Genomic DNA, 15353 nt, shown 5'->3' on the forward strand with positions numbered 1-15353 from the left:
TCTCTGCATCTGAGAAAACAACATACATATACTGCTAAGCACTCTCCTCTAATTTAAGACACTCCTACACAAATAATAACAGAACCATTAAAGTATTTTCCCACTTTAATTTCATTTAAATTGAACAGCCACAGTCTTGCTAAAATGATTAAATTTGTTCCTTTAAAGTCGAGGAGAATTTCTGTAAAGTGATATCTCCCAAACACAGTACAGTGAAATGAACTTGATCTCTTAGAGCAGGCTTTCATGCATTCAGATTCTGATTTCATTACTAAGTAAGCTATTAAGTCTTGGGTTTAACTTGTCTCGTATTTGGTCACCAAGGGTTATTACATCTATTTTTAGGGAAAATAAAAATCTAAGATTTCCCAAATATGATTTTCAAATTACTATCTTGTATGTAACACTTCTTATAACTGGTTTGGGGAAAAACAAATATTGGATTTCAGTCTTTTTCTCCTCCACAATGCTTAGTCCAGAGTCTGCACAAAATAAAAATGAGAGATTCCTCACCTCAAGTCATTGGACAGTGTTATGACAGTGGACCACTCTGAAGTAATCACATTTGAGTGTATACTGAATCCTTCATGATACAAATATAAATAAAAGATAAAGCCTTCAATTTGCAGAATTACAAATAATACTAATTTATGGTGGGTTTTCATATTATGTGAAAAATTAATATCCTGAAGGTTAAAATGCCATATAATATAAAAATATGCTAAACTTTTTTCCACTCAAGAAAAGAGCAACTAATATTTAGACAACCTGAACAGATTTTAATAAACAGAATCAATTATTATTTTTGTACAGTTCAGTTCAGTTCAGTCGCTCAGTTGTATCCGACTCTTTGCAACCCAATGAACTGCAGCACGCCAGGCCTCCTTGTCCATCACCAACTCCCAGAGTTTACGCAAACTCATGTCCATCTAGTCGGTGACGCCATCCAGCCATCTCATCTTCTGTCGTCCCCTTCTCCTCCTGCCCCTAATCCCTCCCAGCATCAGGGTTTTTCCAATGAGTCAACTTTTTGCATGAGGTGGCAAAAGTATTGGAGTTTCAGCTTCAGCATCAGTCCCTCCAATGAACACCCAGGACTTATCTCCTTTAGGATGGACTGGTAGGATCTCCTTGCAGTCCAAGGGACTCTCAAGAGTCTTCTCCAACACCACAGTTCAAAAGCATCAATTTTTCGGCTCTCAGCTTTCCTCACAGTCCAACTCTCACATCCATACTTGACCACTGGAAAAACCATACCCTTGACCAGATGGACCTTTGTTGGCAAAGTAATGTCTCTGCTTTTTAATATGCTGTCTAGGTTGGTCATAACTGTCCTTCCAAGGAGTAAGCGTCTTTTAATTTCATGGCTGCAATCACCATCTGCAATGATTTTGGAGCCCCAAAAAATAAAGTCTGACACTGTTTCCACTGTCTCCCCATCTATTTCCCATGAAGTGATGAGACCAGATGCCATGATCTTAGTTTTTTGAATGTTGAGCTTTAAGCCAACTTTTTCACTCTCCTCCTTCACTTTCATCAAGAGGCTTTTTAGGTTATCTTCACTTTCTGCCATTAGGGTGGTGCCATCTGCATATCTGAGGTTGTTGATATTTCTCCCAGCAATCTTGATTCCAGCTTGTGCTTCTTCCAGCCCAGCGTTTCTCATGATGTGCTGTGCATATAAGTTAAATAAGCAGGGTGACAATATACAGTCTTGATGTACTCCTTTCCCTATTTGGAACTAATCTGTTGTTCCATGTTCAGTTCTAACTGTTGCTTCCTGACCTGCATATAGGTTTCTCAAGAGGCAGGTCAGGTGGTCTGGTATTTCCATCGCTTTCAGAATTTTCCACAATTTATTGTGATCCACACAGTCGAAGGCTTTGACATAGTCAATAAAGCAGAAATAGATGTTTTTCTGGAACTCTCTTGCTTTTTCGACGATCCAGCAGATGCTGGCAATTTGACCTCTGGTTCCTCTGCCTTTTCTAAAACCAGCTTGAACATCTGGAAGTTCATTGTTCACGTATTGCTGAAGCCTGGCTTGGAGAATTTTTAGCATTACTTTACTAGTGTGTCAGCTGAGTCCAACTGTGCAGTAGTTTGAACATTCTTTTGGATTGCCTTTCTTAGGGACTGGAATGAAAATTGACCTTTTCCAGTCCTGTGGCCACTGCTGAGTTTTCCAAATTTGCTGGCATATTGAGTTCAGCACTTTCACAGCATCATCTTTCAGGATTTTAAATAGCTCAACTGGAATTCCATCACATCCACTAGCTTTGTTCGTAGTGATGTTTTCTAAGGCCCACTTGACTTCACATTCCAGGATGTCTGGCTCTAGGTGAGTGATCACACCATTGTGATGATCTGGGTCATGAAGATCTTTTTTGTACAGTTCTTCTGTGTATTCTTGCCACCTCCTCTTAATATCTTCTGCTTCTGCTAGGTCCATACCATTTCGGTCCTTTATCGAACCCATCTTTGCGTGAAATGTTCCCTTGGTATATCTAATTTTCTTGAAGAGATCTCTATTCTTTCCCATTCTGTTGTTTTCCTCTATTTCTTTGCATTGATCACTGAGGAAGGCTTTCTTGTCTCTCCTGGCTATTCTTTGGAACTCTGCATTCAAATGGGAATATCTTTCCTTTTCTCCTTTGCTTTTTGCTTCTCTTCTTTTCACATCTATTTGTAAGGCCTCCTCAGACAACCATTTTGCCTTTTTGCATTTCTTTTCCATGGGGATGGTCTTGATCCCTGTATCCTGTACAATGTCATGAACCTCCGTCCATAGTTCATCAGGCTCTCTGTCTATCAGATCTAGTCCCTTATATCTATTTCTCACTTCCACTGTATAGTCATAAGGGATTTGATTTAGGTCATACCTGAATGGTCTAGTGGTTTTCCCTACTTTCTTCAGTTTAAGTCTGCATTTGGCAATAAGGAGTTCATGATCTGAGCCACAGTCAGCTCCTGGTCTTGTTTTTGCTGACTGTATAGAGTTTCTCCACCTTTGGCTGCAAAGAATATAATCAATCTGATTTTGGTGTCAACCATCGCTTGATGTCCATGTATAGAGTCTTCTCTTGTGCTGTTGGAAGAGGGTGTTTGCTATGACCAGTGTGTTCTCTTGGCAAAACTCTATTAGCCTTTGCCCTGCTTCATTCCGTACTCCAAGGCTAAATTTGCCTGTTATTCCAGGTGTTTCTTGACTTTCTACTTTTGTATTCCAATCCCCTATAATGAGAAGAACATCTTTTTTGGGTGTACAGTTTTCCTTAAATAGAAATCCTTAACCGTTTTGTTAAATATTCCTCATGAGAATCACAGTAGAGATTCCCTAGAAAAGGAGAAGTACTAAAGTAAAAACTAACGGATGAAATGGCAAACTAAATAGTCCAGTCAAAGAACTCTAGCTTTAAGAATGGAAGGTTACTTTAAATACTGGCATCTGGCTAATTTATGTAACAGTTAATGTTTTAATCGATAAGCAATGGTTTTGTTGGAAATGGACATCATACCTGTGTATGTAAGGAGAAGAGAGGGAGACAGAACACTAGGTAAAAATAAAATCTGATAAAATCCTAAAACGTCCTTCCTCTATATAAGAAGACTATATTCATATTTTCTATATTGGCTTTAAATTAGAGCAATTTCTCTTTATTCACGGACCAGGACAGGTGAAGAGTGTTTGTACAACAGAAAATGGAGATATTGAGAGTACAATCTAAACAAGAGTGTAATATTTCTACCTTCAAATCTAAATATTTCAAACTAAAGTCGTTTACTAATCCCACCAGCTGTTTCTCTGATAATGCCTGTTGTGACTAATGAACACTGGTATTTCATGGCCACTCCAAAGTGCATCTACCATTCTGAGCATCCTTTTATCCACCTCCCTCTGGCCAGGAGTATATCTGGCCACCAAAGCTCATCAATCCTACATGTGAAATAGCAATTGGAATATGTCCCCATCTCCCCTGCTAGTGCAAGAGTTCCAGCTCTCAGCAACCTTCACCTTGAGTGTTGAAATGGCTTCCCGGTTGGTCTATTCTCTTCACATGATTCTCCACTTGGTAGCAGAATTGTCTTTATGAAACATGGACTGGTCATACACATATATATTGTTAACATTTTCAACACTGTTATTTACAAAAAATATTTTAATACATTAAAATTATTTGTTAAATGTCCCCCAGAATTTGTCACCAAACTCCCTTCCTGCCATAGTTTCAGTAAGCATCCCAACACCTAGATACGTTAGATGCCTCTGCTTTCCCTATAGTAATGTGCTCTTGTCATATCACCATGTATACACTTCACACACCTCTCTTCCTTGTGCATTTCTAAGCATCTTTCAAATTTTAGTTTATATGAAGGTGTTTTTAATCCCAGACTCAGAAGGAAGATAATCCATGGCATAGCCCAGTTTTGATGTTCCCGCATCACTTTTTTCCTACCTCATTACAAAATTTGCTAGCCAATAAATCAGTTGCACACTAAACTCCAAACTCCATGAGAATAGTCTCTGCCTTACTCATCCTATTATTTCCATCCCTTAAAAAGCCATGACACAAATAAATAGGAAATAAATACTTGTAAGGTGAATGAATAATCATTAATGAGATCAAACGTTTCAAGTGGTGTCTCTTGACAGTGTGGCTTTGAAGTTCAACCTATAAATTTCAATAAGCAATAGACAAAGATATGAAACATCAGTAAGTGAAGTTTCCATAGAAAGCATTAGATCAGACAAAATTATAATGTCCCTAGTTAAATGCCCAAATCTATTCTTATAGATGCTGAATACCTAGAACTCCCTCAACCACTGTTTGAAAGAGACATGGAGTTACTACAATGATGTCCTTTTTCTCATTTATTTTTTATCAAGCATTTTTTGAATACTATCAACATGACACCTCTTATGGATTAGTTGGTCAATAATTAAGAATTCTCTTGATGTGTCATAATACTATACAAGTTTATTTAATGTCTTTTTAAATTAATTTTTTCTCTTAAATGGGAGTGTTTTGGCACTTGGGAATGATTCAGCTTTATCTTGTCCTATTTTAGATGTTAGGTGGTCCATGAATTTCCCAATGGCTTATATCTATTTTAATTACAATTATAAAAGACCTATTTAGTTGTATTTATACCCAGCAACTCTGTCTATAATGTTCTTAATTAAGCATTACCTTGGCAGATTTATTAACAGAAGCACTTTTTCCAATTTATTTCTTGGAGCCTAAGAGAAATTTCAGAATCAAATATATTTTTAAAACCCAGCAGATGGCAGTACAGTGCTGGCTTTAAGATTAAGGACAATAACAAAAAGAAAAAAAAAAGATGTTATTGAGCTTAAAGATTTTCCAAAAACTAAACTTTCATTGTTATTCTAATCATAAAGAAACATATTGAAATTCTCACATTGCTCAGAAAATTAAAAACATATGTGGTTATCCAGTGGGCATATATTATTAGGATTGCACCTAAATTTTCCATGTCAATTTCTGGAAGCAAAATGTTTCTCAGTCCATCTCTATATTTAGCAAGATGGAAAGAAGCAGGTGAAGGACAGGACAGGCTGAGAGGTGTAAATTTATCACATCCTGGTCAGAGTATGACATGGACTCCTTCAGGGGGATGTTTGCACCTTTCTGCCTAAGAAACCCTGACCCAAGAAGCAAGGAGATAATGAACAGAAGAAAACCACTGGGTTTTCATGTTCAATGTACTCTGGATTTTAAGTTTCATTTTACTATAAAATAGTTTTCATTGACAAATTTTGTTCTGCAGTATGCAAACCTTTACTTCAACCACTATATTTTCGAGTCATAAGTTTATAAGTAAATGAAGTGGCTATTAGATACTGTAGATGATGAGATACATATTTTAGCAAATTGCCCCACATTACACATAGCAATCCTAGGAGGTATAAATATTGGGGACTAAATGTCCAGACTGTTGCATTCATTTATCAAGATTAAAAATCAACAAAGTAGGGGATTCCTTGATGGCTCCAGTGGTAAAGAATCTGCCTGCCAATTCAGGAGACACAGGTTTGGTCCCTGATCCAGGAAGATCCAACATGCCTCAGAGCAACTAAGCCCATGCCCCACAGATACTGAGCCTGTGCTCTAGAGCCTGGGAGCCGGAACTACTGACGTCCACGTGCCCTAAAGGCCATTCTCCCTTCACAACAAGAAAAGCCACCACAATGAGAAGCCTGCACATTGCAACTAGAGAGTAGCCACGCTTGCCGCAACTAGAAAAAGTCCGTGCAGCAGCAAAGCCCCAGCACACACAACCAAAAGCAAATGAATGAACAGACAATCTTTTTAAAAGTCAACAAAGTCAGCATCATATTTAATATCTATGAAGAAATATGTATCATTTCTTCAAAATTTAAAACTCTAAGATCAATTCATTAAATGACATAAATATTTTTTTGGAAGTTGAAATAATTATAAGTAAGCATATGCTTACTTGGGCTTCCCTTGTGGCTCAGCTGGTAAAGAATCTGCATGCAATGTGGGAGACCTGGGTTCGATCCCTGGGTTGGGAAGATCTCCTGGAGAAGGGAAAGGCTACCCACTCCAGTGTGCTGGTCTGGAGAATTCCATAGACTTTATCGTCCATGGGTCTGCGAAGAGTCAGACACGACTGAACGACTTTCAGTTTCACTTTCAAGTATATACTTACCTCAATGACAAAGATTACATAATAAATATCCAAACACTGTACATATCTCATTGGTTGGAAATTAAATTTATTATGTGGGAAACCTTTAAATTCAATATTTTTTTTTTAAAGGAAATGTCTCAATAGAGTGCCCACCTGATTCAAGGCTGTGTGCTGATGCTCTAAAGTGCATAGCAATTGATCTATTTTGTGATGGAGAATTAAACTGTCCAGATGGCTCTGATGAAGACAATAAAACTTGTGGTAAGTGATTAACTTCCCTCTTCCCTCCTCCCTTCTTTTCCACCCTCCCTCACTGCGTTCCCCCCACCCACCCCCAACACACACCCTCAGGTACCAGAAATTACTGGGGATTGAGACATACCCTTAGTCGTATTTATGATTTAAGACAAAAATCTAAAAGTAATCATATTAGTATTCTTAAACTTTATCTTGTTACATTAAACCTATTAATTAGTTAAACAGAATTCCATTTGACAAGTATAGAAAGAATGCTGTGGTTAATAATATCTGAGAGAAGAAAGTGACCTTATATTTCATCCATTATTAAACTGCTATGAATTATTATGAATTTGAATGCTTTTCACCATCATATTGTAATACTGATCACTTTATTTTTTATCATTTTAACAGTCTTTAACTCAGGAATCATCACTCCTTAATTCAAATTGTTGCCTTTATTCAACTTTTGGCAAAGAAAGGAAAAATAGGTAAAAAGTGTAAAAAGTGTTGTAGGTCTGTGAGTAAAGAAAATCAGTTAAACACTGTGTTTATTTATTTATTTATTTTTTCGACTTGTGGGCAGAGTTTATTTTATTTTATTTATTTATTTTTAGCAATGAAACTTTTTTTAAAAAAAGAAAATCAGTTAGAATAAGATCTTCATGTCTATTAAACTAAATATATGTTTTGTTTTGTTTTTTGTAAATACTGGCATTTGTTTAGAGTGTTAAGTTTTTTTTTTTTTAATCACTATCATTATTATTAGTTAACACTTCAGTCAGTCAGTCAGTTCAGTCGCTCAGTCATGTCCGACTCTTCGCGACCCCATGAATCGCAGCACGCCAGGCCTCCCTGTCCATCACCAACTCCCGGAGTTTACCCAAACCCATATCCATCCAGTCGGTGATGCCATCCAGCCATCTCATCCTCTGTCTTCCGCTTCTCCTCCTGCCCCCAATCCCTCCCAGCATCAGGGTCTTTTCCAATGGGTCAACTCTTCACGTGAGTTGGCCAAAGTATTGGAGTTTCAGCTTCAGCATCAAAATGCCAAACTTAGCTGTAATTTAAACATGTAATTTAAAAATGTAATTTAAACATATTTCTTCTTTGGCTTATTTCTTCATTTTATTGCCTGGATAATAAACACATGAAAGATTAGCACTTAAATATATATACGATTAGTAAGTAATGTAAGAAACTATTTGAACAATTCTAACCTATAATTTGTTCTTGAAAAATTAAACAGCAGGAATTGAGCAAATTTTTGGTATAGTTTATAACCAATTTAAAAACTGACCATGGGCACAGTTAGTTCCTGAAATGTGTAAAGGCTTTAGTTACAATTTACCTCACTTCACTTGTCATACTTTGCTCTTCTTTTTGATATGAATTGAAGACAAATGCTCCAATACCAACCGAAGTTTTAAAAATTACCTACCCACTCAGGATATACTTGAAAAGACAGGCAGTTGGTCTGTTTCCCAGAACCAACTCAAAAACCCAGCAACTTGACTAAAGTGTCTTCAACTAAGCACTCCTAGTTCAAATGTTCTTGGATGAAATCCAGACTTCAAAGTTTAACTGCGTACTTTGAAGTGCACTCAGAGCATACTGGAAGAAAGTGCAGGCTACAGAATATTTTTTAATCTATTTTATATAACTAAATTACTCAAAGAAGAAGAAAGCAATGTCTTTGTTTGCTATGGTTTGCAGGCAGTTTTCAAAACCTCTTCAGTGGGAATGTGGTACAAGTGTGCCATCATGAGGTAATAGAGGTGATGTTCCCCCGATTTATATTTCAAAAATTATGTGTATCAAAGTGAGCCACATACCTTTAAGTCTATTTGATGATGATCACTAACTTTAAATGGGGAGAAATATCTAAGATGTATAATCAGAAAATGAACCGCACCTATTGTGTGCTCTCCACTGTTACAGAGTTTATAATTTTCATAACAAATTAGTATCCATGCATATCAAATAATAACCATAGAAATACACTATATGTGGCAACTTGTCCTGAAGTAAGTTATAAGGCCATGAATTATGTTTCTGAGTCACTCTAACTCATGACATGAACTTCAGTATTAGACTGAATTCTCTATGTGATTAATGATTATGTGTTTGCATTAAATACATAATCAAATTGCATTATTATTTTTCAATATCATGAAGGTTTTGTGTTAATTGAAACTTACTATCAATTCACCATGCAAGTCTGTAACTTTCTGAAGCCTATAGATCCTTGTCTGTCATTTTTCTTGATTCTCTTTATTATTTGCACTTTAAAGTTAGCATTGTATCTATTATTTTTGCAAAAACAATTTAAAGTCTTTGTGGAATATAGAAGAGAAAAACATCAATCAACTACTCTATCTTTATCCAGGATTTACAGTCATGTAGGTTGTTTTATTCATTATTTGGCTTCCTCGGTGGCTCAGATGGTAAAGAATCTACCCACAATGCAGGAGACCCCAGGTTCATAAACTTGGTCAGATCCCTGGGTTGGGAAGATCCCTTGGAAGAGGAAACGGCAAACCACTCCTATATTCTTGCCTGGAGAGTTCCATTGCCAGAAGAGCCTGACAGGCCACAGTCCATGGGGTCACAAAGCATCGGATATGACTTAGTGACTAACATTTTCACTCTCACACTTTCATTCATTACTTAACCATAAATGATTGTGAGTACTTCACCTCAGCCCCACCTCAAACTTGTGCTCAAATCGTAGCACAATTTCTAACAGAAAGCCCTGTCCATCAATTTACATTCACTGAAAGATGATTGTAAGAGAACTATCTGTGTGAAATTGACCTATGCTCTCTCTTCTCTCCCTTATTACTTCCAGCTGTGAGCTCTAATTCTAGTCAGTGTTATTAATAGAGTCATATTAATGTTAACTTCCTAAACAGCTTCCTTTTTAGGCTTTAGTTATTTAGGTTTTCACGACTTATAGCTGACGAAAGCAGAACCAAGATTTCTTTAAATTGTTTTTTTCTTCTGATGAGGATTGCATCAGCAGGAAAGTTTACTTTTTAGCTGACCTGTGAGAAGAAAAAGTGCTGACCCACACCCTTCAGGCCAATGTTCAGGCCTATTTTGGAAGCTGGCAAGTGTCTCCATAGGTTTTTTGTCTGTCTCATATGTACATGCAAAACAGACTTGGGCGGGTGGGCAGAGATCACGTTTGATGTGTGTGTGTGTGTGTGTGTGTGTGTGTGTATGATAGTCACTCAGTCATGTCCAACTCTTTACTGCCCTATGGACTGTAGCCCACCAGGCTGCTCTGTCCCTGGAATTCTCCAGGAAAGAATAATACTGGAGTGGGTTGCCATGCCCTTTTCCAGTTTGATGTATATTCCTGGAGAATTCAGTGTGCTGAGCACACACACTACTAAAAAATAATGAGCCAGCAGAGGGAGCTCTCAGTGGGTCCTAAGAACACACCTATATGAATCCCATTCCATTATAGTCAATTTTGGATAGTGCAATAGAATGGTTGAGAGTATGATATTGGACAGGTTCATTTATTTTCCACTGAGAGTTTTTTCTTAGCACCACACTAAAAAGCACTTTGTAGTCTAAAAAATTGTAATCCTGAGTACTTAGCAATAATACTCAGCCATGGCTGGGTTATATCTGTTTTTCCAGAAGTATGCCCTGCTTCATGTCTTAAGTAACATTCAGCTCAATTCAGTCGCTCAGTCAGGTAACTCTGCAACCCCGTGGACTGCAGCACGCCAGGCTTCTCCATCCATCACCAATTCCCGGGGCTTGCTCAAACTATGTCCTTAGAGTCAGTGGTGCCATCCAGCCATCTCATCCTCTGTCGTCCCCTTCTCCTCCTGCCTTCAGTCTTTCCCAGCATCAGGGTCTTTTCTAAGGAGTCAGTTCTTAGCCAAAGTCAGTTCAGGTAGCCAAAGTACTGAGATTTCAGCTTCTGCATCAGTCCTTCCAATGACTATTTGGAAGCATTGTATCTATTATTTTTGCAAAAACAAATCCTTCCTGACTGATTTCCTTTAGGATAGACTGGTTGGATCTCCTTGCAGTCCAAGGGACTCTCAAGAGTCTTCTCCAACGCCACAGTTCAAAAGTATCAATTCTTTGGCACTCAGCTTTCTTTATAGTCCAACTCTCACATCCATACATGACTACTGGAAAAACCATAGCTTTAAATAGATGGACCTTTGTTGGCAAAGTAATGTCTCTGCTTTTTAAGATGTTGTCTAGGTCTGTCACAGCTGTTATAAGTAGTTCAATACTATTGTAACTTTAAATGCCTTCAGGAATGTTCTTAATCTTTTCTCAAATGTAGGAATTCCCAAAGTCCCTTTAGAGCATAAATTGATCTGTAGATTATCCATTTCCACTAAAATTCAGCAACTTCATAGAAAACTGACCACACAAACTGATCATGTCCTTAAGGGCAAACTAAATATTATGAAAGAGGAGAGTGAAAGAGCTGGCTTAAAACTCAACATTCAAAAAATGAAGATCATGGCATCTGGTCCCATCACTTCATGGCAAATAGATGGGGAAGCAATGGAAACAATGACAGACTTTATTTTCTTGGGCTCCAAAATCACTGTGGACAGTGATTGCAGACATGAAATTCAAAGATGCTTACTCCTTGGAAAGAAAGCTGTGACAAACCTAAAGAGTATATTAAAAAAAACATCACTTTGCTGACAAAGGTCTGTCTAGTCAAAGCTTTAGTTTTTCCAGTAGTCATGCATGGATGTGAGAGTTGGACCCTAAGGAAGTCTGAGCACTGAAGAATTGATACTTTTGAACTGTGATGTTGGAGAAGACTCTTGAGAGCCCCCTTGGACTGCAAGGAGATCAAAGCAGTCAATTGTAAATGGAATCAATCCTGAATATTCATTGGAAGGACTGATGCTGAAGCTGAAACTCCAATACTTTGGCCACCTGATGCGAAGAACTGACTCTGGAAAAGACCCTGATGCTGGGAAAGATTGAAGGCAGGAGGAGAAGGGGACGACAGAAGATGAGATGGTTGGATGGCATCACCAACTCGATGGACATGAGTTTGAGCAAGCTCTAGGAGATAGTAAAGGACAGGGAAAGCTGGTGTGCTGCAGTCCCTGGGGTTGCAAAAAGTCAGATACAACTTAGTGTCTGAACAACAAAAAATACTATGATAAATAATCTTAACAGTATAAGACAATTACAATTTATCACTGACACTATAATTCAAGAAAGATGGCAAGAGGCTGTGCTCTGAAGCATTCAGGATTCCAGTGCCTCCACCATACCTTCTGAGCCAAGTTCTTCCCTGGATTCTTTGCAACCTGCTGACAGACAATGGAAGAATGTTACAGAAGATCTTTTTAGAAATCATATCTAGAAATAAATACAATCATTTCCACCGTAGTTTATTAACCAGACTCTGTCATGTGACCCATTTGGAGGTATGCAATCTAGTCACACGCCTAGAAAAGGACTGAGTGAAGGGATGGCAAATATACAACCATCTTTGCCAACAGGGACATAGTTCAGCTTTTTTGAAAATTTATTAATCCTGTTGTGCAGCCCTGAGCTGAACTATGTCCCTTTTCCTAGAAAAGGACTGAGTGAAGGGATGGGGACATATTTGTCATCCTGTTGTGGACGAGGCTGCTGCTGCTGCTAAGAGGCTTCAGTCGTGTCCGACTCTGTGTGACCCCATAGATGGCAGCCCACCAGGCTCCCCTGTCCCTGGGATTCTCCAGGCAAGAACACTGGAGTGGGTTGCCATTTCCTTCTCCAGTGCGTGAAAAAGTGAAAAGTGAAAGTGAAGTCACTCAGTGGTGTCTGACTCTTCCCAACCCCATGGACTGCAGCCTACCAGGCTCCTCCGTCCATGGGATTTTCCAGGCAAGAGTACTGGAGTGGGGTGCCATTGCCTTCTCCGGAGTGGACGAGGAGGATTACTAAAATGTTATCAGCTTTGCAAATAGGACTTACACATTCTAAAACTGGTTTTGTTTTGTTCCCTTTTTTGCTTCATTTATTTTTCTTTTTGTTTCTCCTGTTTGTTGCAAAGTGGTATTACAAATGTGATATATATTATAATTTTAAAAACACTGGATTGATGAAATTCTTTTAATTTCATTTCCTCTTTCATTTACAATTTCTCTCTCTCTCTCTCACACACACACACACATGCACACATACACCCCTGCTTTTCAACTCAAAGAGATTTGAGTGATGTCATTATGATAGCTTTATATATTATGGTATTAAGATAATATTAGATATTAGGTAAGACTGCCTGTCTTTGAATCGTTGCTTATAAGCTGGGAGAGCTTATGCTAGTTACTTAACTCCTCTGTACCTCAGTTTCCCTACCTAAAACATCATAAGGTTGTGGTGAAGAGAACATTATTAATACTTATATAGTGACCTTAGGGCAAGGCTAGTACATAAGAAATACTCCACCAATGCTAGCAGCTGTATTTTATTGCTGGTAGGATTAATTGCTCTTCCTCACTGAGTTCCTGAGTATTATAGTTTAAATATAAACTGTTTACAATAGTAGTGGATTTTCACGCATTGCCAGTAATCTTGGAGTCCACATGTTTCTTTACAAACTGTGATTAAAAGGCTCCATATATCATTTAAAATACAAGCAGACATTATTCTTACTTTTATGATCAATGAAGCTAAGGGATTAACGGTCTCATTTATTTGGTGTGGTTTGTGATAGACAGCTTTGAATGAACAAGGGAGTTCTTTTACAGCTAGAAAATCATTTAGTTCTGCCTTAAAAAGTCATATTTTCACTCTTTACTTTCAAATCACATAAACTAGCCTTAATTGTCCTTTTTGCTCCAGTAAGTGTAACACACCAATGGAGTCAGTTCTCTCAACAAATCACAGATTTTCCCTTTTATTTTCTGAAATCTATGATATTAGATTGTTATCTTTTCTGTTCTTTTTTTTTTTCATTTATTTTTATTAGTTAGAGGCTAATTACTTTACAATATTGTAATGATTTTTGCCATACACTAACATGAATCAGCCATGGATTTACATGTGTTCCCCATCCTGTACCCCCCTCCCACCTCCTTCCCTATCCCATCCCTCTGGGTCTTCCCAGTGCACCAGCCCTGAGCACTTGTCTCATGCATCCAACCTGGACCGGTCATGTTTCACACTTGATAATATAATTTGTTCTTTTTTATTTCTTTTGTCACCTGCTGGGAACTAGGCTACAACAATCCCATGCATAATCCAATACAATTAACTCCTAGGCCACTGTTCTTAACAGACTTTGAATCTTAAAATGTATCTACTTTTTTTTAATGCCTTTACCTTATATGCCTTTAAAACATATATGCCCAAAGTAGTAAAAAGTCAACCAAAATGCAAGATTTTTATCTAGATTTCCATGTGCTGTTCAATTTCTTTCTTTTGTTCATGCAAAATATTTCATGTCAGGTAATAGCTTGTATTTTATAACTTGACAGCATTTTTCTATAATGTTAGGATGGGCTTTTCCATCTATCAATTTAGGATTAGCTTATGCTAGCACTCAGATTGCAAGAGCAGCAAGCTGATTTTGATAAATTTCCTTTATTTCCCTGACTTCCATCAACACATCTGGCATATGAGGAATTAACAACATGCCAAGAGATAAAGTCTTTCAGAAGTCTTTATTTTAGAATATAATATCAATAGAACTAAGTATACAGAAAATAACCTAAGAGAAATAATTTTATTTTTAATACATATGATACATAGCAAGTATAAAATGAAAAGCTGTTAATTAATGACTCCTGGTTCATGTTTTCAAAAAGGTTTACTCTAATTGGAAATGATTCATATGAAAACTAAGATCAGTAGTAATGCATGACATTAAAGAGAATGGCTTCCCAGGTGGTACAGTGGTAAAGAGTCTGCCTGCCAATGCAGGAGGTGCAAGTGACATGGGTTTTATTCTCGGGTCAGGAAGTGAAGTGAAGTCGCTCAGTCATGTCTGACTTTTTGCAGCCCCATGGACTGTAGCCTACCAGGCTTCCTCGTCCATGGGATTTTCCAGGCAAGAGTACTGGAGTGGGTTGCCATTTCCTTCTCCAGGGGATCTTCCCAACCCAGGGATCGAAACCCGGTCTCCTGCATTGCAGGCAGACACTCTACCCTCTGAGCCACCAGGGAAGCCCCAAGTGAAAGTGAAAGTAGCTCAGTTGTGTCTGACTCTTTGTGAACCCATGGACTCCACAGTCCCTCGAATTCTCCAGGCCTTCTCCAGGCCACATGCTGGAGTGGCTAGCCTTTCCCTTCTCCAGGGGATCTTCCCAACTCAGGAATCAAACCCAGGAGTCCCACATTGCAGGTGAATTCTTTCCCAGCTGAGCCACAGGGGAAGCCCTTTATTCCTGGGTCAGGAAGTTCCCCTGAAATAGGAAATGGCAACACATTGCAAT

The 15353-nt window shown here is 38.1% G+C and overlaps 1 protein-coding gene across 2 annotated transcripts in view; it reads left to right on the forward strand.

The window, feature by feature from the left end:
• The window catches only part of TMPRSS15 (transmembrane serine protease 15), a 139735-nt gene that overhangs the window by 20130 nt on the left and 104252 nt on the right, over nucleotides 1-15353 (forward strand). For both annotated transcript variants that reach the window (XM_043449057.1, XM_043449059.1), the window contains one exon: nucleotides 6811-6942. In XM_043449057.1, the coding sequence (XP_043304992.1) occupies nucleotides 6811-6942 (132 nt within the window). The remainder of the gene's footprint in view (nucleotides 1-6810; nucleotides 6943-15353) is intronic.

Source organism: Cervus canadensis, chromosome 27, assembly GCF_019320065.1.
Source record: "Cervus canadensis isolate Bull #8, Minnesota chromosome 27, ASM1932006v1, whole genome shotgun sequence".
Lineage (NCBI taxonomy): Eukaryota > Metazoa > Chordata > Mammalia > Artiodactyla > Cervidae > Cervus > Cervus canadensis.